Source organism: Carcharhinus amblyrhynchos, chromosome 3, assembly GCF_965287045.1.
Source record: "Carcharhinus amblyrhynchos chromosome 3, sCarAmb.v2.hapA, whole genome shotgun sequence".
Lineage (NCBI taxonomy): Eukaryota > Metazoa > Chordata > Chondrichthyes > Carcharhiniformes > Carcharhinidae > Carcharhinus > Carcharhinus amblyrhynchos.
Genome location: NC_137326.1, coordinates 3,453,935 through 3,481,059, shown reverse-complemented (window position 1 = coordinate 3,481,059; position 27,125 = coordinate 3,453,935). Strand labels below are relative to the sequence as shown.

The 27,125-nt window shown below is 42.1% G+C and overlaps 1 protein-coding gene across 1 annotated transcript in view; it reads left to right on the top strand.

Moving 5' to 3' along the window:
* Positions 1 to 27,125, top strand: part of LOC145363106 (host cell factor 1-like) — a 106,648-nt gene that overhangs the window by 13,426 nt on the left and 66,097 nt on the right. Inside the window, exons 2-11 of the mRNA XM_080218633.1 lie at positions 6,344 to 6,492; positions 10,170 to 10,330; positions 11,665 to 11,870; positions 14,493 to 14,577; positions 14,683 to 14,789; positions 15,277 to 15,456; positions 18,747 to 19,109; positions 21,561 to 21,736; positions 25,206 to 25,403; positions 26,445 to 26,672. Coding sequence (XP_080074759.1) covers positions 6,344 to 6,492; positions 10,170 to 10,330; positions 11,665 to 11,870; positions 14,493 to 14,577; positions 14,683 to 14,789; positions 15,277 to 15,456; positions 18,747 to 19,109; positions 21,561 to 21,736; positions 25,206 to 25,403; positions 26,445 to 26,672 — 1,853 coding nt within the window. The remainder of the gene's footprint in view (positions 1 to 6,343; positions 6,493 to 10,169; positions 10,331 to 11,664; positions 11,871 to 14,492; positions 14,578 to 14,682; positions 14,790 to 15,276; positions 15,457 to 18,746; positions 19,110 to 21,560; positions 21,737 to 25,205; positions 25,404 to 26,444; positions 26,673 to 27,125) is intronic.

The window sequence follows — 27,125 nt, the reverse complement described above, 5'->3', positions numbered from 1 at the left end:
GTGTGGCGACTAAGGGATTTTCACACTAACTTCATTGCGGTGTGAATGTAAGCCAACTTGTTACAAATAAATAAACTTTTAAGATCATGGCCACTCTGATCAAATCATTTTGCGCTATACAACACGCAAACTCATGGACATGCCAAAAGCCATCATTTCTGGCCCTGAAAAATCAGTCGGAATGGCAAAGTATCTCAAAAATGTGAGCAGCAGTGAAACTAGCTGCTTGACACTGCTACTGTACAGTAGTAACACAAGTGGTAACAGGATGTTGCAGTCAAACTAAAAAGACTTTCTATCCATCATACAAACAACATGGGATAGCTATCTGAATTTCCGTGCCAATGTGATGCGAGGTATGTAGACAGCACGTATCAAAAACTGGCAGATTATATCAAATATCTCTTCAGTTCACCGGTTAAAGTCTTGGCCCTTTTCAGTTCATGCTTGCAAAGTTCACATTAAATGTGATCCTGTGATTGGACAACATTTGCTATTGCAATTAAAAAGTTATGCTGACAATCTAAGTTGGACTTGCAGTGTGGCACATTTGCCTGTACTGGAAGTTACATATACACACAATGAAGAAGGCACTGTTTTTTTTTTACAGAAAGAAAGAACATGTACACATGTTGCTCATGTTTCAGCTAAACAAAATAAATGATAGCCACTCGCAGGTTCAATCCATAGGGTATTGCCTTGGCCAATTGGAGTTGAGCTGCCTGGTTTAAATTTTCAAACAATGTTTGGCAGTTAACTGTCAGTCACCATTATTTGGTGGATTGACAACTGCCACAGACAATCAGATTCCACTTGCCTACCAATCAACTCTGCTCTTGTTTGGTATAAAGTTGTTGATTCCCTGCCACTGGTGTTGTCGTGATTGGTCTGATGAGTGCTAGATGAAAAATGTTTTTTTTTCAGCAACACTCAAGTTTGTGTGCAACTAAATGAATAACTATATTCAAGCTGTTTCATTGTTGCCTTAATGTCAAAATATTGTTGAGTTTGAGCTTGTAATCTAAACTGACAGTCCTTTCCTGTTTTCTGTGCACAGTCACTCATGAAGAATAATAGATTCAGTCTGCTGACCCCATTGTGATTAAGATGGCTGCCCTGGTGTGGAGGGAATGTTGCCCACACTTCATAGTTTAGTGCTTTATTTATTTGGCAGATTCTTAACTGCCCTTCAGCCACCAGGAGTGCTGAACCAAGAAAGACAGCTTGTTGCAAAGGATGTTCCTGGTTTCAGTTCATGTCTGACCTTAGTACCTATACTCAATCCTGCCTTTTCAAAGGAAAGCATGAACTGATTTTGTTTTGTCTTTCAAATGTCGAAAGAACCATGGTGAGAGTTTATTTTTATTCTGCTTTTTGTACATTGAGGATGGAATAAGCTTGAAACTCTGAACGCGCTATCACTATAATTTAACCAGTAACTCCATTATCATGCTGTCACGCAATTGCCAGGATAATAGAAGGTGGATTTGGTCTTATGTATCCAGCAATTCCGATGTATTTTATCAAAATAAACATTCTGTGGGATGATTCATATTTTTACCCTTCAAGCATGATGATCATTAAAGGCAGACTATATTTAAATATGTATTTACATATTGCATCTTACGTGTACATTCACCACATCTTCACTTTTGTATTTTTCTTGCAGATGACTTGTGTGGACTTTCACAAGGCACTAGGTTATCACATAGTAGAATCATTAGTAAACTTGAAGTCTGAGTTAAAGGGTCAATGATGATGAACATAAGAACTAGGAGCAGGCCACCTGGCTCCTTGAGCCTGCTCCGCCATTCAGAAAGATCATGGTTGATCTTTTCATGGACTCAGCTCCACTTACGTGCCTGCTTACCATAAACCCTTAATTCCTTTACTGTTCAAAAATCTATCTATTCTTGCCTTAAAAAAATTCAATGAGGTAGTCTCAGCTGCTTCACTGGGCAGGGAATTCCACAGATTCACAACCCTTTGTGTGAAGAAGTTCCTCCTCAACTCAATCCTAAATCTGCTCCTCCATATTTTGAGGCCATCTCCCTAGTTCTAGTTTCACCCGCCAGTGGAAACAATCTCCTTGCTTCTATCTTATCTATTTCCTTTATAATCTTTATATGTTTCTGTAAGATCTCCCCTTATTCTTCTGAATTCCAATGAGTATAGCCCAGGTCTACTCAGTCTCTCCTCATAAACCAACCTTCTCAACTCCAGAATCAACCTGGTAAATCTCCTCTGTAACCCCTCCAATGCCAATACATCCTTTCTCAACCAAGGAGACCAAACCTGTACACAGTACTCCAGATGCAGCTATGATATTGGTTGTGAAGAATTGATAGTTTTTCTGGTCATTGTGAGTTAATTTCGCACTGCATCTGTCTGCATATTCCTGTTGCTGTTTTTAAAATCTGTTTTTGATTTGAAACATTCTCTAGATTGGGTATTCAGATAACCTTCGTTCTAACATTAGCATTAACATTGGTTTGCATCAGTTAGAGTTAAGGCTTCTGACTCAAACTTGGTGTAGATTTTAGGAGTATCATCGGAAGCTGTGGAAATTGATGACCAGCTTGGTGCCCAATGGTTTTTTTTATTTCTTACATCTCTTAAAGGAATTGAAGTATCTTTTCAGAAGGTCATTCCTACTAATGCCATTGTTCTTGGCTTTTGCACAAAGATCTTCTCCAGAAATTCATGACTGCAAGCTTGAACTACATCACTGGTACTTGATTGTCGTTTGCTATTGGGTGTGATTGATGAGGACATCAGAGGAGAATAAAAACTGGGAAAAGTGCTTTGATTGTTTTGGGATTTTTTTTTCCTGATTTTTCAGCTGGATGGATATATTGGGAGATTTGTGGTTCTGTGCTCCTTGGATATGCAGGTGTTGGGATGAAGATGAACAGTGTTATGACCATGGGAGACTGGCAATAGACCTCAATGTGGGGCTGATGAAATATGAGTTCCTCTATTGAGCAAACAGAAGCTCTCCCAATAGGAAAGAAGCAGCAGGAGTTCAAAATCAAATGCCCCTACCCAGACCGGGACTGAAGGTCTCAGGCTTTGACTTGTGTGTTGTAGTTGCAGAAGCTCCATAATGGTGGAGCTGTTAGTAAATGACCACTCATGGGACGGCATGGTGGTTAGCACTGCTGCCTTGTAGTACCAGGGACCTGGGTTTGATTCCCACCTTGGGTCACAATCTGTACAGAGTCCACACATTCTCCTGTGTATGCTTGGGTTTCCTCCGTGTGCTCTTTCCTCCCACAGTCCAAAAGACGTGCTGGTTAGGTGCACTGACCATGCTGAACTCTCCCCTGGTGTACCCAAACAGGAGTTGGAGTGTGACAACTAGGGGATTTTCACACAACTTCATTACAGTATTAATGTAAGCCTACTTGTGACAATAAATAAGTGAAAAATGAAGGTGGCCATGACTACATTTTCTGTAATCGATTGGGGGTGGGTCATCGACCTATGATTGCCTGTGAACTGGTATCCAGCTCCAGAGCTTAGAAGACACAAAGGCCAGGCTAGCCACCTACATGGGGGCACCATTACAAATGGGGGGCACTACAGTGACCTCAGTGATTTACAGGTAGCAATCACTCAACTCCTTATCATTGTATGGGCACATGGACTAGCCTTATGGGGAGAGATTGGCTGCAGCACATTAGACTGAACTGGCTGGAGATCATCAGGCTGAGTGTGGGGTGACTGTACAAAATTATCAATTAGTACCCTGAGGCTTTCCAGGAAGTACTTGGGAGGCAAAACCAAGATCTATATTGACTTCAGTGTTACACCTAAGTATTTTAGAATGAAATCAGTCCCATACTCTGGAAAAAACGGATATGGAACTTGAACGCTTGGAAAACCTGGGCATAAGGCTTGTACAATTTGTGGAGTCTGCCACACGTGTCGTTCCTGTCGAGAGTGGATAAATCTGTCTGACTTTGTGTAGATCATAAGCTCACAGTCAATCCGGTTGTTAAATTTGATCGATCCCCCGAGTCGAAGATCTGTATGCCAAGTTAGCAAGCAGTTAAGCATTCTCTAACTTGGACATGAGCCATGCATATTTCCAAAATACGTGACAATTAATAAGCATAAAGGCCTATAAGAGTGCATTTGCCTGTCTTCGGGATCTTGTCCGCAAGCACCTTTTTCCAATGGGTCATTGAGAATATACTGCAAAGATTACCCCCAAGTGGTGGTGTACCTGGATAATGTCCTGGTCATGGCGACTTTGGAATGTGAACACCTGCCAAACCTGAAAGGTTTGATGGAGATTATCAGAAGTTGAGGTACATCTGAGAAAAATGTCTTCCAATCAAATGCATGACCTACTTATGCTGTTGGGTGAATGGCTAGGAAAGGGCTATTAAGGATGTGCCAACTGCAAGGAACATTACAGAGGAAGTGTTCTCCCTCGGTGTACCCTGAACAGGTACTGGAGTGTGGGAACTAGAGGATTTTCACAATAAGTTTATTGTAGTGTTAATGTAAGCCTACTTGTGACACTAATAAATAACTAAAAGGTGAAATGCAATCCTATCTGGCAAAGGAAAACGAGCTCAGTTTTGAGGGTGGTATCATTCTCTGGGGATCCCACATAGTTATCTCTCGTCCAGGACAGCATCTGACACTCATGGAATTGCACCACAGCCACCCTGGAGTATCAAAAATGAAAATGCTAGTCAGAAGCTATGTATGGTGGCCCAGCTCTAATGCAGACAAACTTGGTCAGGCAGCCTTATCAGCTGTCATCAAATGTGTTGGCTGAATGAACAATGAATCTTGGCATGAAGAAACAACGTCCATAGAGACCAAACTGGCATTTCTTTTCTCTTCGACTATTGGATTACCCCTCACACAACAGCAGGAATTATCCCAATGGAATTGTTACTGGGATGATGGCTTTGGACGAGACTCAGTCTACTGTTCTAAAATCTGGTGGCAAGGTGGAGTCCCAACAAGAGAACCAGAAGAAAAATCATGATTTTGCAAGGACAACATTCAAAACCAGTGTCCTGGTTCACACAAGGAACAGTGACTGTCTTAGTTGGGTCCCCAGGAGCATAAAGGAGAAAACGGGACCTGCATCTTTAAAATAAAAGTGCAGGGCAAAATTGTGAAGAAGCAGCTGGACGGGGGTAGGGAGCCCATGCTAATGCAGGCCTCATCCCCAGCCATGGGGATGGCCCTTACCATCATCAGACCACGAATTGAAGCTGACCCCTATGTCTGCCCTGTCAGGTGATGAGGTCACAGATTCCAAGATGAAAGCAGAAGAAGCTGGTGTCCCACCTGAAGCTGAGTCCAGGAAAATTCTGTGTTTGTGGTTTTACCCTGCACCCTCTGAAAACGAAGGTCTCCTATTCAGTTCGCACCACCACATCTGGACCCACCTTTGACTGACCCCAGGCCAATCGCCGAACAGTCATACAATTTAAAATCTTTATGCCCTTCTTTATCTGCACCCTTTCCTAACCTTGCATCCTCTGGTATTCTGAGTAACCTTTTCTCCCTCACATTAAGTGACTAATCCTTCAGCAGTCTCAGCTCTATTGACTGGAACATCATTTTTGCCTGCAATCTTAATATACTTTTTTTTAGCTAAGGCTTCTGACATTTTTTAAAAATTTCCCAGGCCCCCACCAAGCTTCGTGTTGGAGTTGCAGGATTCATTCTTAGTTTGTGTAAACTTCATATTTGCCTTTACACAGGGAAAGACGCAGTCTCTGCCTGTTTGTGTCTCGGTCTCTACCAGTTTGTTGACATGTTATTTTGATGTTTTGAAAAAACACTTGATGTTTTTGTGCCAGCTGTGTCTCCGTTAGTAGCATTCTTGCCAACCAGGTTCCCAAGTCCCACTCTAAGGCTTGAGTACAAAAATCAGAACTCATAATCCAGAGCAGTGCTGAGGCAGTGCTACATTGCCTGAGGAGTCATCTTTTGGATGAGAGCTTAAACCAATGCTCTAACTGCTTGTTTGGGTGGATGTAAAAGATCCCATGACAATGTTCCGAAGAAGAGGAGGGAGGTATCCTAGCAATATTTATCCTTTACTCAACAAAATAGATTATCTGATCAGTATCGCATTCTGTTTGTGGCAGTTTGAAGTGTGTCTATTGGCTGCCATGTTGCCCACACTACAACAGTGGCTACAACTGAAGATGCATTGTTTTAAAGCATAAAAGACTCTCTATGAATGCAAGTCTCTTTTTATTGTGATAAGGTACTATATAAGTGCAAGTAACTGGCTTATTTAGTACACTGGTAGTGAGAGACAATGGGGAAATGACATTTTCAATCTTTTGCCTGCTTTCAGCCACCAATCAGTGGTTCATCCCAGCAGTAAGAGGGGACATTCCCGCAGGATGTGCAGCCTATGGATTCGTATGTGATGGCACTCGACTGTTGGTGTTCGGTGGCATGGTGGAGTATGGGAAGTACAGCAATGAGCTGTACGAGCTACAGGTAAAGTGTAGCCTGTCAAGTGCTTTGCGACATCCTGGGGTGTTGCTAAAAAATAACTTTTATTCATCCATCAATATAATGTTTTTTAATGGCTGTGTTTTGTCAGTGCCTATGAAATAAAAACAAAGCTTTCTGTCCCAATATCACAGTTTCCCTGGGAAAACCAACAGAAATCAGAGCTTGAATGTATAAAGAAGTACCTGCATGTATTTTTACCGTGGGTCACTTGAGAGGAAACATTAGTTTCGATATTGACTGACCTTACTCCTAGATTTTTTTTCTCCAGTTTCCACCCCTCCCTAAATAAGGCTCAGGGGACATTGAGACTAAATGTTTTCCTTTCCCCTGCTGCTGCTCGTCTGACCTGAGTTGACAGACTGGAGATTGGGCCTGAATACTGAGATTCTGAGTGATACATACTGTGGAACATTTATACTTACTGAATCATATGAAACACAATCCAATACCTAACTGCAGTATTCAGTCCACCGACATTCTTTTTTCTTAAATTGCATTCCAGAAAGTTTAAAACAAATTACTGCAGATGCTGGAGTCTGAAATAAAAACAGAAAATGCTGTAAAATCTCAGCAGGTCTGACAGCATCTGTGGGGAGGGAATAGAGCTTATGTTTCGAGTCTGGCTCACCTTTCGGCAGAGCACAGTGGTTAGCACTGCTGCCTCACAGCTCCAGGGACCCAGTTTCAAATCTAGCCTCGGGTCACTGTATGTATGGAGTTTGGAAACCCACACAGACATAAGAATGTGCAAAGATGTGTGGGTTAGGTTGATTGGCCATGATAAATTTCCCCTTGGTGTCAGGGGAATTAGCATGTTAAATATGTGAGGTTACAGGGATTGGGCCAAGATGGAACTGTGGTCAGTACAGACTCATTGGGCCAAATGGCCTCCTCCAGCACTGTAGGGATTCTATAATTCTATTAGAAAGGTTGATTTGTGTGGTGAGTTTATAACTTCAGCGAAATATTCTTCAAAGTCTGCTGCACTTTCCCTTGACAATCCGACAGCTGTTTTTATTTGCTTGTTTCACACTGAGGTTCTTGAGCCAAAAACTTGGAACATTTATTCAAGTTATCCAGTTCCGGGAAATGCTTTCCAAATAAAATCGTGAACACTGGAGTTTTCAGAGTGTTTGTGCTCTGGTCAAAACAAATACGCTTTGAGCCAGGCTAGATAAACCTCGCCTTCTGTTTACTAAAGCACCAGTTTAGGTGGAAAGAAAAGATTCTGGCCTCTTCCCAATTACTTTTTGATGCCATGTTTATTTTAACTACACTGATATTTATCCCTAAACTCTGAACCAGCTGATAGAGAATTTTTATTTCTAACTGTTGTTTTGTCCTGCAACCACTACTGGCAGAATAAGAACATAAGAAATAGGAGCAGGAGTAGGCCATCTAGCCCCTCGAGCCTGCCCCGCCATTCAATAACATCATGGCTGATCTGTCGTGGCTCAGTTCCACTTTCCCGCCCTCTCCCCATAACCCTTAATCCCCTTGCCTATCAAAAACCTATCAACCCGCATCTTAAAAATATTGACCGAGGCAGCCTCCACCACTTCAAGGGGCAGAGAATTCCAGAGAATCACCACCCTTTGAGTGAAGAAGTTCCTCCTCAACTCCGTTCTAAACCACCCCCCCCCACTTTATCCTGAGGCTGTGCCCTCTAGTCCTACTGTCCTTTCTGAGCGGGAAGAGCCTCTCCACCTCTATCCTATCCATCCCATTCAACATCTTATACGTCTCAGTGAGATCTCCCCTCATTCTTCTAAACTCTAACGAGTACAAGCCTAGTTTGTTCAGCCTCTCCTCATAGTTCAACCCCCTCAACTCCGGAATCAGCCTAGTAAACCTCCTCTGCACTCCCTCCAAGGCCAAAATATCCTTGTGTAAGTGCGGCAACCAAAACTGCACACAGTACTCCAGCTGCGGCCTCACCAATGCCCGATACAGCTGCAGCAAGACCTCCCTACTTTTATATTCAATCCCCCTCGCTATGAAGGCCAGCATCCCATTCGCCTTCCTGACCACCTGCAGGCTGGGTTTTTGCAACTCATGCACAAGGACCCCGAGGTCCCTCTGCACCGTCGCATGCTGCAGTTTTTCGCCACGTAAGTAATAGTCCTTCCTACCATTATTCCTACCAAAGTGGACAACCTCACATTTGCCAACTTTAAATTCCATTTGCCAGTTCCTGGCCCATTCGCCCAGCTTATCTAGATCCTTCTGCAGACTCTCCACACCCTCCGCGCAATTTGCCGTTCCACCAATCTTGGTGTCATCAGCAAATTTCGACACCATACACTCGGATCACTCCTCCAGATCATCTATATAAATGGTGAATAGCTGAGGCCCCAGCACCGACCCCTGGGGCACTCCACTAGTCACCAACCGCCAATCCGAATAGCACCCATTGACCCCCACTGTCTGCCTCCTATTTGACAGCCAATCCTCTATCCACGCTAACACCCTACCCCCAACTCCATGCCCCCTGACCTTCTGCAATTCCGTAGGGACGTTTAGTTTTAATAGAATGTCAGCATTGCTGGCTAGGCTAACATTTTGTTGCCTGTTGCTAATTGCCCTGAAAGTGGCGGTGAGGTTTCTTCTTCACAAGCTGCATTTATTTAGTGCAGGTACATCCACAGTGCTGGTGGTTTGGTATAACAGTGGCTTGTAAGGCTATTTCAGAAAGCCATTAAGACTTATGAGGCAATCACATTACTGTGGGTCTGGCCGTACATATAGACCAGACCTGGTAAGGATGGCACATTTCCTTTTCTTCAAGAATATTAGTGAACCAGATACATTTTTGCGATTGATCAACCCTTAAGATTAGTTTTCAATTCCAGATTTTCATTATTGATTTGAATTTATAAATTAATTGAATTTAAATTCCACCAACATGGGTTTTGAATCCATGCCCCCTGAGAGTTATCTTGAGCCCCTGGATTACTACTGCAGTGACATTACTACTTTGTCATTGTCTTCCCCCCAAGGGAAATTTTCAGAGTGATTGTGCGAACTGTTCCCTTCTTTTCACTCGCTGTGTGTGAAAAGCGAGTGTCTAAAGATTTGCAGATTTCATGGATTAGCCATAGTAACTGCGTGTAGGGTTAGGGGGATAAGGTGTGAAAGTGAACCTGACTAAGATGCTCTTTCAGAGTGCAGACTCAATGGGTCAAATCACCTTGTTCTGCACTGTAGGGGTTCTATGGAAAGAATTAACTGTGACATTGGGATTGTGATTGTCAGTGCAAGGAATGTAATTTTTTTCATCTGTTGTACCTGGGCTCTGCCTAGGTGTGGTTTCAGTTGATACCTGGCTAGGTCATCAAATACGTTCAAAATCTTAACTGTTAAAAGCATCAGAACCACATCATTAGTCTTGAAGGTGATATTCAAGTTGTCTGTTTGATTTATTTCACTAAACCTGTGCAAACACAAAGGAGTTATGAGTTTGAGCTGGTAAGAAATGTGATTTGGAGAAGTGACTGTTCAATCAAGAATGGGGCTGTTGACTTAGCTTGCGGGACTAATTTTGAAATCTCAACTTAGTTTTGGCTCTACTGAGGATGTGTAATTGATGGTGAATGATTGGGTGATTATCCAAGGCAGAAATCACTGGTCATTAATATTGTGATGCTCCTGTTTTCCAGGCAAGCAGATGGGAATGGAAGAAATTGAAGGCTAAAGCTCCCAAAAACGGCCCTGCACCATGTGCTCGTCTTGGACATTGTTTTTCTGTAATTGACAATAAATGTTATTTATTTGGGGGATTAGCCAATGACAGTGAAGATCCGAAAAACAATATTCCTCGGTAAGAAGGCAGAGTGATTATTCTTCTTCCTAATCTCTCTCCTCCCTACACCAAGCTTGACCCTAATTCCAGATGTGAACTAATTTGGTAATGGATGAATTCCAAAAGGGTGACATATTTGATCAGATTGGGGTAATAGGAAATGGAAGATGCTTTCTAGCTTAGCAGTGTGGAGGCACAGCTGCATCCTGGCGTTGGGAGGGAAACTAGTTCATCTTCCTGTTTCCGTTAACTGTGGGAGACCACTGTGAAGAACGTCATGAAAGCTGTTCTACAAATCTGAAATATACATGCTGCAAGGATGTACTCATGCACAGCCTAAAAATGTCAATTATTTTTCTAAAACTTAGACCTCATGCACATAGATCAAGTCAATTCATACGATGCAGGGAGCAAACAAGAAGTTAAAAAAAAGGTGGTATTGTTTTAGCAGCTTGAATTGTTGTCTTTGCACTGCTTAGTTTATGTTAACAGTAGTATTATGTTTGGTGAGACCCGCATATTGGGATCCTTTGACTCTGCGTCCAATGTAAAAGTGCCTCAAGTTGTGAGTTTGTTATTGTGCACATAAATTTTGAAAATTAGCTCAAATTGTTTAAGATTTACATTATATTCAGCTAGTTAATCGATCTCCTCCAAGTTATTTTTCTCCTTCAACTAAGTCACATCCTTCCAATTAATGTAATAATCATTTTTTAAAGAATAGGGCAAACACAAAAACTTTGGGGAAAGCCAAAACAGGGACAGAGTGTTAAACCTGTGCCTCATATTCATGGACTGGTTGAATTAAATTTTGTTCAGTATGCTAAACTTAAAAGCCATTCAGGAGTAAATTGAAGAAACACTTCTTCACAGAATGGTACAAATCTGAAACTTTTTCCCGCAAAAGCCTATGGGTCAGTTAAAATTTTCCAAGACCAGGGTGAGACATTTTTATTAGGTCAGGGTGTTGGGAGATATGGAGCAAAAATGGGTAAATGGAGTTTATAGCATCAGCTGTGATGTAAACAAGAAATGGGCTTATTCTTGTATCTCTGCTGTTGTGAGTTTGGAGTCAGTTGTAAGAAAGGAAGAGTAAGAATTGGCAATTTTTTTCTCTCGAATACCATTAATTGTGTTTTTATGACCAAATGGCAGTTTTTATGATCATTTTTCGCTCCTGGTGTCAGTCCAGAAATTACTAGCTCCATTGAATTTGCCATGATGGAATTTGACCTGTGACCTCTGGATTGCAGGTCCTTGCCACAACTATTACATTACTTGTTCAGTATCAACAGAATCAAACAATAACATCTATACAACATTTATATTTTTGATTTCCTATTTTCTGAAAGGTATTTAAATGACTTGTATATATTGGAGCTGAAGCCAGGGTCAGGAGTTGTAGGATGGGACATACCAGTCACCTATGGAAGCCCTCCGCCACCCAGAGAGTCCCACACTGCAGTCGTGTATCGCAACAAGGAAAAAAAAGCAAAGCTTGTCATCTATGGTGGAATGAGTGGCTGCCGACTTGGAGACCTGTGGATGTTGGATATTGGTAAACGTATTTTATTTCCGTACAGACAAATTTGTTTTAGGGACTTGAATAATTGGCGATCCAGTAACCCGACAGATACATTTGACTACTGCTTTCTGGTTAATCATACCTAGTGCCAACCTAGAGAAGACTTGTTGAAATTGTTATAAGTGCATGAAGCCAACTTTCTGCTTTTAACTTTAAGTAGAGCCCTGATGATGGCTTGTGAGATCTGCATTGTAGCAATGAAGGGTGGATAATTTATGTTTAAAAGACCACTTTGTGATAGGAGCAGCTTCTGTTTGCCATCTGCTGCTTTTTCCTAACATGAAAGCACCATTAGAGATGCAGGAGGTTAGAGTATTTGTTGTTTTATGAAAGATTCAAAAATACATGGTAGGCTGGAAAGAATAATTATGTTCCTCAGTAAAGTTAAATTCATTTGATTATTTTCTTTTACTACCCCTTCCTTCCTTTTTTCCTAGACTTGTCCTTGGAGACTTGTAATCTTTGACTTAATGGGTGCTATTCGGATTGGCGGTTGGTGACTAGTGGAGTGCCGCAGGGATCGGTGCTGGGGCCTCAGCTATTTACCATTTTATATAGATGATCTGGAGGAGGGGACTGAATGTAGGGTGACGAAATTTGCTGATGACACAAAGATAAGTGGAAAAGCAAATTGTGCGGAGGGTGTGGAAAGCCTGCAGAGGGATCTAGATAGGCTAAGCGAGTGGGCGAGGACCTGGCAGATGGAGTACAATGTTAGCAAGTGTGAGGTTATCCACTTTGGCAGAAATAATAGTAGGAGGGATTACTATTTAAAGGGCGAAAAGCTGCAGCATGCTACGGTGCAGAGGGACCTGGGGGTCCTTGTGCATGAGTCGCAAAAACCCAGCCTGCAGGTGCAGCAGGTGATCAGGAACGCGAATGGGATGCTGGCCTTTATAGCGACGGGGATAGAATATAAAAGTAGGGAGGTCTTACTGCAACTGTACAGGGCACTGGTGAGGCCGCAGCTGGAGTACTGTGTGCAGTTTTGGTCGCCGCACTTGCGCAAGGATATTTTGGCCTTGGAGGGAGTGCAGAGGAGGTTCATTAGGCTGATACTGGAGATGAACGGGTTGGACTATGAAGAGAGGCTGAATAGACTGGGCTTGTACTCGTTGGAGTTTAGAAGGATGAGGGGGAATCTTATTGAGACGTATAAGATGATGGATAGGGTAGAGGTGGAGAGATTCTTCCCGCTCAGAAAGGACAGCAGGACTAGAGGGCACAGCCTCAAGATAAGGGAGGGGGGGTGGGGGGGGGGGGGGGGGGGGGGGCAGGCAGTTTAGAACAGAGTTGAGGAGGAACTTCTTCACTCAAAGGGTGGTGAATCTCTGGAATTCTCTGCCCGTTGAAGTGGTGAGGCTACCTCGCTAAATATATTTAAGACCCGGGTAGATAGGTTTTTGGTAGGCAAGGGAATTAAGGGTTATGGGGAGAAAGCGGGAAAGTGGAACTGATCCACTTCAGATCAGCCATGATCTTATTGAATGGCGGGGCAGGCTCGAAGGGCTAGATGGCCTACTCCTGCTCCTATTTCTTACGTTCTTATGACATGGAGAATAGGGGGACAAAGTGTTACAGCCAAAGCCAGACCCATCAATTATACAAATGAACTTTCAGCAAATCTCATGAATGGTGACATGCAGGCTGATCATAGCACCTGCACAGCTGCCTTGCATACGAATGGATAATTCAGCAAAGACAAATGGTCATACTTAAGACCTCCTTGATCTCCACATTATACAAAGTGCTGTAGAACTTTGTTTCCCACCCCTCAGCCCCTGTTCAGTTTTTCCACCCTCCTTATCTCCTAATGGTGCCAACACTTGTTGGTGTGTAGTTATCAGTTATCTCACCAAAGTGACTGTGCTTCTTGCCAGACTCTAAATGGTTCTGTCTTGGCGGGTAATCTGGGAGTAGAGACGGTCACTGCTGAGCTTGACCCTGATCTTCCCTGACATGCTTTGCATACAGAAGCATTCATGACGTTTCCAGCTGAGATTGCTGGATAGGACTTGCTTCTCCTGTCATCCTCAGCTGACCCACTAACCTGGGTCTGGCACCAGTCCAATTCATCTGGCTCAGCTTACTCACTAGAGTATAACAATCAGAGAATTTTAAGGTTTTAGAATATAGCAAGATTTGGAATGCCAACTTGGATAAATGCTTCAATCACAGAATAATACAACACAGAATAAGGCCATTTGGTCCACCATGCCTGTACTAGATATTTACAAAAGCTGTCCAATCAGTCTTGGTCACCTGCTTTCTTCCCTTGGCCTTTCAAGTTATTCTCCTTTGAGTATTTAACACTATTTCCTTTGAAAGTTATTATTAAATTTGCTTCTGCTATTCAGTCACAAGATGTATTCCAGATTGTGAATAGCTGCATTTATTTTTAAGCATTCTCCTCGTCTTCCCTCTGATTTTTTTAGCCAATTACCATAAAATCTGTGTCCCCTGGGTACTGATTCGCTGGCCACAGGAAATAATCTTTCATCTTGTGGTATTTATTTACCAAATGCATTGGCCTTTCAGGTTGACCAGATTTCATTAAATTATATTTATATAATTAATTATATTTGTATAATGCAGCAACTTTAACATGGAACAAACCAGAAGTTGCCGGCGTTCCACCACTGCCCCGAAGCCTACACTCAGCCACGATGATTGGGAGCAAGTGAGAATCTGTTTTAATTCTTAAGAGGAATTGAACTGAAATGTTTGCTAATTGTACTTGCACCTAGCAATACCCTTCATTTTGTTGTATTTTGTTCCCTCCCAGAATGTATGTTTTTGGTGGCTGGGTCCCTCTTGTGCTGGAAGATGTCAAAGCTCCCACGCATGAGAAAGAGTGGAAGTGCACAAATACTTTGGCATGTCTGGATCTGGGTATGATGTGTTCCTTTTAACTATTACATTTTGCATTGCTTTTTAAGTATTGTCCCTGTGTAATTTTATTAATGGAAAAGAATGAGTTGATATTTCATATAATCACAGTTGAAAATTCTGCATGGTGGATTCTTGCAAGAGCAAAACAGCTGACAAGTTGGGAGTGAATGAGCCAAATGGTATAGGGACTATTCAACTTTGTTCTTGTCTGTCGTGCGAACCCTGAAACAAGATTACTGCCAATATAAACAATCCTGTACATCTTTTAATTTTTCATCAGTAGCATTATCATGGAAATATAATGGGTAGGTTTGGGGAGGTGGGGTTAGTAGAAACTTTGTCTTTAAACTATATTTCTCTTTTTTTTTGGATGACTCCTGTTCCCTTACTTTCAATAAGCACTAGGCCAATATTGCATTGGTGTACTGGGGTTTTGCGACTGTACCAGATTCTTTAATGGCTTATTAATCTCATTTCTTTGAACTAGAAACAATGACTTGGACTCAGATTTCTACTGAATCATTTGAGGACAGCATTCCCCGTGCTAGAGCTGGCCACTGTTCAGTTTCCATAAGTACACGTCTCTACGTGTGGAGTGGTCGAGATGGATACAGAAAAGCTTGGAACAATCAAGTCTGTTGTAAGGACTTGTGGTATCTTGAAACAGGTAAGTACATTTTAGAGAACAGTTTGCAGTTGTACATACTGCATCAAATGTTAGAGAAAGTTAAGGTGTGTAAAGAAAAGATTGAGATGGTATTTTAGAGATTGCAGGTTTCATAAATTGAGAGAATAAGTCCAATTCTGCTTGCCAATATTTATTCCTCAACCAGTAATGCTAGAATAGATTATCTGGTCATTGCTGATTGTGGGACCTTGCTGTGTACAATTTGACTGTTCCATTACAACAGTGGCTAGACCTCAAACGTAGTTTGATGCCATGAACTGCCATGGGATGTCCTAAAATTACCTGATGGCATCCGGCCATTAGGTGCAGCAGGTAATAAGGAAATTAAATTTTGGCATTTATTGCTAAAGGAATAGAGTATAAAAGTAGGAGAGTGTTGCAGCAACAAAGCATTAGTGAGACTGCACCTGGAGTGTTGTGCATAGTTCTGGTCTCCTTACTTGAAAAACAAAGTAGTTGTACTACAGTTTACAGGAGGTTCACTATGTTAATTCAGAAGGAACTCTTCAAATGTAGACAATAAAAATATAACAAAACTTACTCCAGCTTACAAATCAGAAGTTTAATAAAGAAACTTCATTACTCCAAACTTGAGGCCTCAGCCTGGGCCATTCCAGGTTCCCCATAATTCCCATTTTAATTTATACTGGGTCAGTTAATCATCATATCATTCTGTTGTTGGTTACATGGTTGACTGGGTCAGCTGACCCTTATAACTTAGTCATGTTTTCACATTTTACATTCTAACACACGAGATTGATTCCAGAGATACAGGGTTTGACTTGTGAAGAGAGACTGGGCAGTTTAGGCCTATACTGTCCAGAATTTAGATGAATGAGAGGAGATCTAATTTGAAGTGTACAAGATGCTAAAGGGGATTGACGGGGTAGATGTAGAAAGGATGTTTCCTTTTGTGAGGTAATTTAGAACAAAAGGTCATAGTTTTAGGATCTGGGTGACAGATTTTAAAACAAAGAGGAGAAATTATTTCAATTAGAGGTGTGAATCTGGAATTCACTACCAAAGTTAAGAATCATAAGAACTAGGAGCAGGAGTAGCAATTTAGCCCCTTGAGCCTGCTCCACCATTTAATACAATCACAGCTGATCTCATCTCTACCTCAATTCCACTTATCCGTCCGTTTATCATAGCCATTCAAACCCTTACTAATTAAAAAATCTGTCCATCTCTTCCTTAAATTTACTCAAAGGTTTGCTATGGCTCAGGATATCTGCTAAGGGTTGGAGAGGAACTTGCAGTGGGAGGGGGAGGATCCAGAGGTTGTGGTGCTTGTAGATACCAACCTTTATAGGTAAGACTAGGGAAAAGGCTTTACATAGAGATCATTGAGCTTGGCACTAATTGTAAAGTAGAACCTCAACAATAAGAATCTCTGGATTATTATCTGAGCCATGTGTAAATTGACATTGGGTAAAAGAAATAGTTGAATTCATGGTCCAATTATTGGTGTGGGAGAAATGGGTTTCAATTCATGGGCTAATGGCACCAGATTGGAGAAAGTTGGAACTACACCATTGAAACAGTCTACACTTGAATCCTGCTGGGGTCAGTGTTCTAGCAAATTATGTAACTAGAAAAGGCTTTAAACTAACGAGAGGGAGAAACTAACCATGTAGAAGAGGGTTGAGCAAGTTAAAGGCAATGATAAGTCAATAGATCAAGGTAGCAATAAAGGTAATGATAATCCGAGTTTGGCAGAAAGGACAGTGATTGCAAACCGTGTTAGCAGATAGGGCCAGAATTACAAAAACAGTTTTAAAAAATGAATTGAGGGCTCTATCTGAATGCTCCCAGCATTCACAATAAAAATAGAATTGTTAGCTCAAAAAAATTCATATATATGATCTCATGGAGCCATTACAGAGACATGGTTACAAAGGAACCAAAGCTGGGACCTGAATATCCAAGTGTATATGATATTTAAAAAGGGAAAAAGTGGTAGGGATAGCTCTGCTAAATAAAGGGGACATTAGTACTGTAGTGAGAGAATACCTTGGTTCAAACGTCATGATGTAGAATCAATTTGGGTGGAACTAAGAATCACATTGTGGAGAAAACATCGATGGAAATTGGTTCCTATAAACAAAGAGCAGTGGATGAAAATCACAGTATAGATCAGGACATGAGGTGTATATACAAGAGTAATAGAGTAATCGTGGGAGATTTCGATCTACATATGGACCGAGTAAATCTAATTAGTTGTGGAGGATCATTTCTTGGAACATGTGCAAGACAACGTTTTTAGAGCCAAATGTTGAGGAACCAACTACAGAACAGGCTATTTTAGATCTAGAATTGTGCGATGAGATCTTGTTGTGAAGGAGCCTTTAAGAAAAGGCAGGCATAATACGATAGAATTTTACATTTAAGTTTGAAAATGTTGTTGAAACTGAGATTAAGGTCTCAAATCGAAAAGGAAACTATGAAGGGCAAATTGGCTAGATTAGGAAACTTTGTTGAAAGGTATGATGGTAGATAGAGAATGGCTAACGTTTAAAGAACGCATTTATAATTTACAGCAAAATTACATTCCTTTAATGCACGAAAACCCAGCACTGTGTTCAAACTGTAGATAACAAAAGAAGTCAAGGATTGCATTTGATCAAAGGGAGAGGTGTATAAAGTTGTCCAAAAATATGGTAAGCCTGAAAATTTGTGAACGTTTTAGAATTCAGCAAAGGAGAACTAAGTAAAAGATTAATGTAAAATTTATTTGAGTAACAAAGAAGGCTTACATTAACACTGCAATGAAGTTACTGTGAAATTCCCCTGGAAAGGAAAATAGAATATGAGAGTAAGCTAATGACGCTAAAGTTTCTTTAGGTATGTGAAAGGGGAAGGATTAGCAAAAGCAAATAATTTGTGTATTTGGAAAAGGGTAGGGGGCTGGCATGAATTAGATTGTGCTTTGAAAGCTGATACGAACACACGATGGACAAACATTCTTTGTACCGCAAGAGTGTACAGCATTATGCTAAGAAAAAAAGTCATAATTTGTACAACAAAGGGAATGGGAGTAAACTGTGCTAAAATGCAATGTCAGAGAACATGTTTCTGCACTGAGTAATACACAGAAAGATGGTGAAGACAAAATCTCTGGTGCCAAGTGCTGTGCTGAAGAGAGGGAGAGCTAGATGGACCAAATGGCTCCTTCATCTTTACCATATTTTCCCCAGCTCTATACCATTCACTTGTTTCATTTGTATCTCCTATGTAAACTAAATTTCCCATCACCTTTCTCTTATTAGAAAAACCTCCTGCTCCAAGTAAAGTCCAGCTGGTTCGGGCGAGTACCAACTCCCTTGAGGTCAGTTGGGGATCAATACCCACTGCTGACAGCTACTTGCTTCAGCTTCAGAAGTACGACGTCCCAACAGCTGCTACCGCTGTGACCCCTTTGTCAAGTTCTGCTGTCACGGGCATCCGGCCATCCAGCAGTCCTGCTCCTGCGGCAGCGGCACCGATGTCACCTGCTCCGGTACAGCCAGGAATCCGCTTTGTTACACAGACAACAACTGCTGTAGGAACACAGACTGCAACCCTAACCACTGGTGCAACGTCACCAACTGTAGTCAGAATTCCTGCTGCTGTAGCTTCTCCACGTGGACCAGGTAAGCCACTACATCTGATTTCCTCTGGTAGAAAAATTATTGATGAAGTGTTGAATATGATGCGTAAGTTTTTTTATGACAGATGCTGGTGAGTTTAACGCACGTTGCCATTATTGATGTGTTAATAACAGCAGTTTGTGGCAAAGAAGATGCACATTATAAACTGCAAATCAAAGTTAACTTTGTGGGAATGACATCTTGTCATCAACCTCCTCTATCAGCTTCGAGAAATTGCTGCATTTATGCTGTTAAAACAGTAACTTCCCGCAGAGATCAGCCCACGCGCAATAGCCCTGCACTGATGGCCTCCTAATTGCCTGCTAGCTCAATCGCTGACCAGCCCCACATTGCTGCCCTCTAATTCCTTTCCTCCCCACTCCCTGGCAGTCCCGATTTCCCCCACCTTCCTTCTCCCTCTCATAGGCAGAGAGTGGCAACAGGATCCCTGCCTAGCCCCTTGGCACTGCCCAGTGCCTGGTGGACTGTGTCAAGGTGCCCCCAGGGGATTGCCACTTTACCTCTTGGGCAATGCCAGGGGGCCAGGCTGACACTGCCAAGTTGCCCTGATTTGCTCCCTCTTCACTCTGGTGGGTTGCTAGCTCCTCGCAAATGGGGAGCTACTATAAACCTCACTGGAGTGAAATACTCCCAGAGGAGGGGGAGAGGCTAGCGGCCCCAGAGACTTCAGTCCCAGGCCCACTAGTTATATTTAAATTTATATTATAATTATTACGAGGTGCATTATGCAGCTCCGCACTGGAAATAGGCAGAAAAGACGGTGCCAGAAATGGTGCTTGGTTGCCTAGCGCGGATTGCACTAATCCGGCCATGTTTAAACCTCCCATTCCACTGCACTAGAAAATCAGCACAGCGGGATGGGAGAATCGCCCCCATACTTCCTCGTATATCCCATCCTGAATGCCTATCTAACTGCCAGTGGCTTGGGGTAAATGTATCTTCGGCTGTGGTGTTGAGCAGTACAGCTCAAAACTTGAAGTTAGCTGAACCCAGCCAGAAGAAACACTGGGGCACTTTGAGTGCCATAAGAGATCCTATGCAGTTTTTAAAGAGCAGGAATTCTCTTGGTTGTCCCTGAACGAACAATAATGGATCAACCAATTTATTTCTGTTGCTTGTTATTTGTGGAACCTTGCAGTGATTTTAGTGACTGCATTTATCTACAAAACACCAGTGATTGTACCTCAGAAGTAAGCTGATCTCTCAATTGAATGTGAAGCGTTTTGGGCCATCCTTGGGATGTGAAACATACTATGTAAATGAGTTTTTGTTCCTTTCTTTACGTTTAATTCTGAGCAGTGAGACCAGTCCAATCCTTTATGTAATGTCTAAATTGATTTAAACTTTATATCTGGCTTGTATGTCTCAATGCACACCGCAGAGAGGTTCACAATGTTACAAGTCTTGGACACAGCTGCTTGAGGTGTCAACCATGACCCATGGTAGCTCTCCTTTCTTGGATCGGGTGACACAGTGATTTGCACTGCTGCCTCACAGCTCCAGAGACCTGGGTTCGATTCCCAGCTTGGGTCACTGTCTGTGTGAAGTTTGCACGTTCTCCCCATGTCTGCATGGGTGCTCCAGCTTCCTCCCACACTCCAAAGATGTGTGGGTTAGGTGCATTGGCCATGCTAAATTGCCCCTTGGTGTCCCAAGATGTGTAGGGAGTGAACAATAAATGATAACTGAGAAATAATGCTGAGCTGTTGCAAATGGAGAAAAAGGGACTAATTTAAAGCTTTAATGTGGAGGAAGCGCAGTCTAAAAAGTTGTCTTCAAAATGAAAGAATTACTCAGTTAAAATAGCAATAAAAATTATAATAAATCTACAGGGAGATGGAAGAGACGTTCTCTGTGGAAAAGTTATATATATTAATAAGCTAAAAGAATATCAAGACATTTATAATTTTTACATACTGCAAATTCAGATATGTTGGGTTTTGGGCATAGAGACTGGGTGGGCTTGTTGTTGGTGTGACTCGATGAGCCAAATAGCCTCTTTGTGCTCTGTAGGGATGCTATGATCGGAAGGTTGAGCACAAAATCTTGGTGGACGTTCCAGTGCACAACCGAGGGGATGCTGTACTGTCACAAGGTGTCATCTTTCGCCTGAGCTATTAAACCAGACCCCTGTTTTCCATCATAGGTTAATGTGAAAGATCCTATAGTAATATTCCAAGAGAAGCAGGGAGCTCTGAGCAGTGTCCAGACCAACATTTATATCTCAACCGACATTAACACAAATGTGATATTGTTTGCAGCAACTTGCTGTGTGTAAATAGCTCATCATGTTTTTTAAATTGCAGCAATTCCAAAAAGTACTTCATTGGCTGTAAACTGCTATGGGATGCTTTTAGAGTAGAAATGCAAATCCTTCTCTTTCGAGGCTCACTAATTTCTTTGAGCTGATATTTAACTGACCTCTCATTATAGGCTCACCGATGATCAGAACCACAACAGGGCAGCTGGTGGTCACAACAGCAGCTTCAGCCACACCCCTCATTACTGTGCAACGGCAAGCTGCACCTCTGAACAAAACACCCATCACCGTGGCAGCTCTTCCACCAGGTGTTCGCATGGTAATGCCAGCGCAGACCACAGCAGGGACTGTAAGTTGAACATCTGTTGTGGTTTCTGTAGAGTACGGCGTGCAGTTCTGCAGGTGCACTACTACATATTGTGATTTGAAGCCCTTTAAATCCTGTGTAATTTTTGGTCAAACTCCTCAGACTGGGTAAATAGCTGATGCAATTTATTATTTAGGATGCTCTTTCCAGGTGCTTCTGCATGAACTAAGCATGTGATTGGAGGCACAGGTTTAGCGATCAGCATCGTAGACTGTTGTAATTCGTATTTTGCACAGCAAGTGTTCAAGTGGTTATTTAAGAGTGGTGCACCAGAAAAATGTTTGTGGCCATTTGAATAACCCAGTTTAGTGCATGTTAGAAAGTCCCTAGTTTCATTTATTCTGTTCAACTGATAAATACTGATCTCTTTTGCCATCCAAGCCATCACAGAATTTCCCCTTTGTTCTTTCTCTTTGTTTTTGTAATATCTCCAGAAGAAAAAATACACTTTGCTCCAGGTAATTGACCTTTTATTACAACTAGAATATGCTGTTAGGTTTTAAGTAAGTGAAGAGACTTAGAAAAAAAAACAGGGGGTTGAGGGGAATTTCTGTTGAAAGGCTGGAAGACAAAAGAGATTAAATGACAAAGGGAAGGGAATGACAGTGCATGGCAGAGGAGGTCATGGGACAAGTAAAGAAATGAAAAATGGGCCAAGAGGAGATGTAAATGGTTATAGTAGAATAACAGAGTGGGATGAAGCATGGTGAATCTTATCATTGGAGGTCAAGATTTCTGTGGCCCGGAAACATAGTGGAAAAGGGACAGCAGAGATAGAGACCACCAGCCCCCTCACTGCATAACAGTGGGGGAATCCTCAATCCTATAGCAGCGAATGCAAATATGATTGGACGAAAAGCCTCCTGTACAGAAAATATTTTTTCTATGTACCAATCCTAGTTTCTCCATGTAACTGAAGTCATGAGATCATTTCTGTAAATCTCTTCCTCTTCTCGAGGCCTTACAGTGGGATCTCAATGTTGAATGTGATGATCAGCCATGATCAAAATGACAGAGCAGGCTCAAAGGGCAGAATGGTCTACTGCTGCTACTGTTTTCTATTGGCTTTCTTCTGAAGTTTGGTGCCAGAAATAAAAATGAGAAAAAGATTATAGTACTAGAGAAAGTTAGCATGAAATATAAAAAAGATAGCAAGGATTTCTGCAAGTATTTCAAAGGGAAAATAACTAAGTCAGCATTGGTACTTGAGTTTGGAAAATTAAAATTGGGAAATGAGGAAATGGCAGAAGTGTTAGACAAATATTTTGTCTGCCTTCACTGTAGAGGGCGTAAATAACATTGCAGAAATTCTTGAAGATCAAGCAGGGCGACAGTGGCTAGCACTGCTGCCTCAGCTCCAGGGTCTCTGGTTCAATTCTGGCCTTGGGTCACTGTCTGTGGAATTTTGTACGTTCTCCCTGTGTCTGCATGGGTTTCTTTGGGTGCTCCAGTTTCCTCCCACAGTCCAAAGATGCGCAGGTTAAATGGATTGGCTGTGCTAAATTGCCCTTAGTGTCCCAAGATGTATAGGTTAGGGGGATTGGCCATGGGAAATGCGTGGGGTTACAGGGTTAGGGCAGGGGAGACGGCCTGGGTAAGATACTCCTGAGTTGGTGCAGATTCAGTGGACCAAATGGCCTCTCCTGCACTGGGGATTTACGAAGAGATGAAAGGTAGAGAGGAACGTAAAGCCATTACAATCATCAATGAAAATATATTGATAAACCTATTAGAACTGAAGACTGACAAGACCCAGGACCTAGTGGCCTGCATCCTAGGATGCTGAGCTGGTAAATACATTGGCTGCATTTTTCAAAATATTCCTAGAAATTGAAAAGGTCCTATCAGATTGGGAACATAGTGAATGTAACTTCTCTATTAAATGAGGCAGATATAAAGCAGGAAACTACAGACCAGTTAACCTAACAGGTATCATAGGGAAAGTGCTAAAATCTATTAATAAGGAATAGGGTGCCAAGAAGATCCTAATACAAATCAGACAGAGTAACATGATTTTGCAAAAAGGAAAGTGTTTGACTAATTGGAGTTCTTTGAGGATGTGTTAAGCAAAATGGATCAAGAAGAACCCGTAGATGTGGTATATGTGGATTTTCAAAGACATTTGTAAAGGTAAAATAAGATCGTAGCGTAGAGGGTAGCATGTAGGCCTGAACAGAGGATTCTGAAGGAGTATTATTGAGCTCATCATTCCAAACATTTTGTTTTTTTAGCACAGTGTTGGTTAGCGAACAGGAAGCAGAGAGTAGGGATAAATGGGTCATTTCAAGTTGACAAGTTCTAACAAGTGGAGAGTGTAGGGTTCAGTGTTAGGACTAATTATAATCTATGTCAATGACCTGGACTGAAGAACTGAGTGTATGGTTGCTAAAATTGCTGAAGGTGCAAAAGTAGATAGATAATGACTCAGGAAGCCTGACTGGAAAAAAACCCATAGTTTATTACAGAATTCATGTAAAACTACTACTGTGGTGTAATCCCTGCCTGGGACTACAGTTCAGCAGGCCCAGTCCTGGGCAGGTCACTGCCTGTTACCAGGGGAACTCATACTTAACGAGCTCCACAGGGAGATCAATTGGTGATTTCCCGATGGACTTTGGACTTTGTGGGAGTTAACATGGTATGAATGTAGGTTGTGTAGAGGGCTTAAGGAGTCTGCAAAGTGAGTTGTAAGTGGGGGGAAGAAATTGGCTAATGGGATATAATGTGAGAAAATGTGAACTTGTCCATTTTGACAGGAAGAACAGAAAAACAGTGTAGTAAAAGGAAAGAGATTGTAGAACCCTGAGGTATAGAGTCTTGGTACATGAATCTCTAAAGTTAGAGTTGGCTATGATGTTCTATCGGGGAACTAAGCATTGTTCATAAAGGTTTAGCCTAGCATCCTTGCTTTTGTATTCAATGCATCTAATTATAAATTCAGTGATCTCATAAATCTTTAATGGGCTTGTCATCATGTTCTGTTAACTTCAAAGTCTTGTGTGCATATACCCCCAGGTCTCTCTCTTCCTGAATCCTGTTTAACATTATACCATTTAATTTATACTGTCCGTCCTCATTCTTCCTACAGAATAAATCACTTGGCTTTTTATTAGATTTAATCTGTCATGAACCATGGTTTTCTGAGACCGTTGATAGGCTACAATCATTTGTGCTGTTAATTTCTGCTTTTCCTCTGGACTGCTTAGTCTTCACTCTTTGGAGAAAGGAGAAGAAATGGAAGCTAGAAAATGCTTCCATGACCTCTATCAGTAGGAAGCAGAGAGCCCTTTAAGTTTTTCTTCATAAGTTTGATCTGGATAGTGTTGGCTCCTCTGCCCTTTTCCAAATGTGCTTTGAGTGAAGGGGAAGTTTGGTGTTGTGTTGGAGATTGGTGTTGCATCCCATTTGTGCCTTTATTGATGCTTTTGTTTGTAACCTTTCTGTCTCCCAGCCACTGACTTCCAGTCCGCAGATGAGTGGAATGGCAGCTTTGGCTGCAGCAGCTGCTGCTACTCAGAAGATTCCTTCCAGCACAGCAGTTACCTCAATTGGACTTCACGCTAGTACAACCATGGTCAAAACTATGGCAGTTGCTCCTGGAACCAGTACACTGGCTACCACTGTGAAGGTCGCCACTCCATCGGTCATGGTAAGTCACTTCCTTTTCTTAAAAAAATCCATTAAGTATTTTATACCTGCGCACTCTACCCTTGGAGACTGGTATGAAATAGAATCACAGGTAGATTATTAGTGAATATGAACAATCCTTTCATGACCATAACCATTATACTGGCCAATAGGTTGGTTAATTTTGATTTGGTTAACATAAGAACATAAGAAATAGGAGCAGGAGTAGGCCATCCAGCCCTTTGAGCCTGCCTCGCCATTCAATAAGATCATGGCTGATCTGTCGTGGCTCAGTTCCACATTCCCGCCCTCTCCCCATAACCCTTAATCCCCTCGCTTATCAAAAACCCATCAACCCGTGTCTTAAAAATATTTAGCAAGGCAGCCTCCACCACCTCAACGGGCAGAGACTTCCAGAGATTCATCACCCTTTGAGTGAAGAAGTTCCTCCTCAACTCCGTTCTAAACCGCCCCCCCTTTATCTTGAGGCTGTGCCCCCTAGTCCTACTGTCCTTTCTGAGCGGGAAGAGCCTCTCCACCTCTATCCTATCCATCCCATTCATCATCTTATACGTCTCAATGAGATCTCCCCTCATTCTTCTAAACTCTAATGAGTACAAGCCTAGTTTATTCAGCCTCTCCTCATAGCTCAACCCCCTCAACTCTGGTATCAGCCTAGTAAACCTCCTTTATACCTGTTCAGGTACATTGAGGGAGAATTTAGCATTACCAATTCGCCTAACCTGCACATCTTTGGACTTTTTGGGGAGGGAAACCGGAGCACCTGGAGGAAACCCACACAGACACATGGAGAATGTGCAAACTCCACACAACAGTAACTCAAACCAGGAATCGAACTGGGGTCCCTGGCGCTGTGAGGCAGCAGTGCTAACCACAGTGCCAGACTGGAACAGGTGGTGTGGCTTCTGTGTGGTTTTGAAGACTTTTGAGTGTGAAGTCTTCATATTACTGTTTACTCCAAACAGTGAGGGGATGGGGCATCTTTATTCCTGGAATTCCTTTTGCCTACTTATCTCAGTGTTGATTTGCTTCTGCTTTCCAGGTTAACACACCAGCAACCTCGATGTTGAAGACTGCTGCTGCCCAGTTAGTGACTCCCACTCATTCTGCTGCTGCCACTACTTCAGCTAGACCCATCATCACGGTGCACAAATCGGGGACAGTCACTGTGGCCCAGCAGGCACAGGTGGTGACTACTATGGTGGGAGGGGTCACAAAAACCATCACACTGGTTAAAAGCCCTATCTCCATGGCAGGCGGAAGCACGCTGGTAAGGATGTCAACTCTAGATTGTGTTCTGTAGCTGGTGAATTTGTATTTACTGTCAGGTCTTATTGTTCGGAGAATGATTGTAAATTATTACCTTGGTTAGTAAGTTTAGAAAACAAAATTAGAGCACATAGGATTGGGGGTAATATACAGGCATGGATTGAGAATTGGTTAACGGACAGAAAGTAGAGCAGGAATAAACAGGTTAATCTCAGGTTGGCAGGCTGTGACCAGCCAAGTACTGTAAGGATTAGTTCTTGTGGGCTTGGGTATTCACAATCTGTATCAATGATATAGACATGGGGACCAAATGCACCATTTCCAATTTTGCTGATGATACAAATCGAGGTGGGAGCGGCACTTGTGAGGAGGATGCACAGAGGTTTCAAGGGGATTTAGATAGGCTTAGTGAATGGGCAAAAGCACAGCACATAGAATATAATGTGAAAAAAAA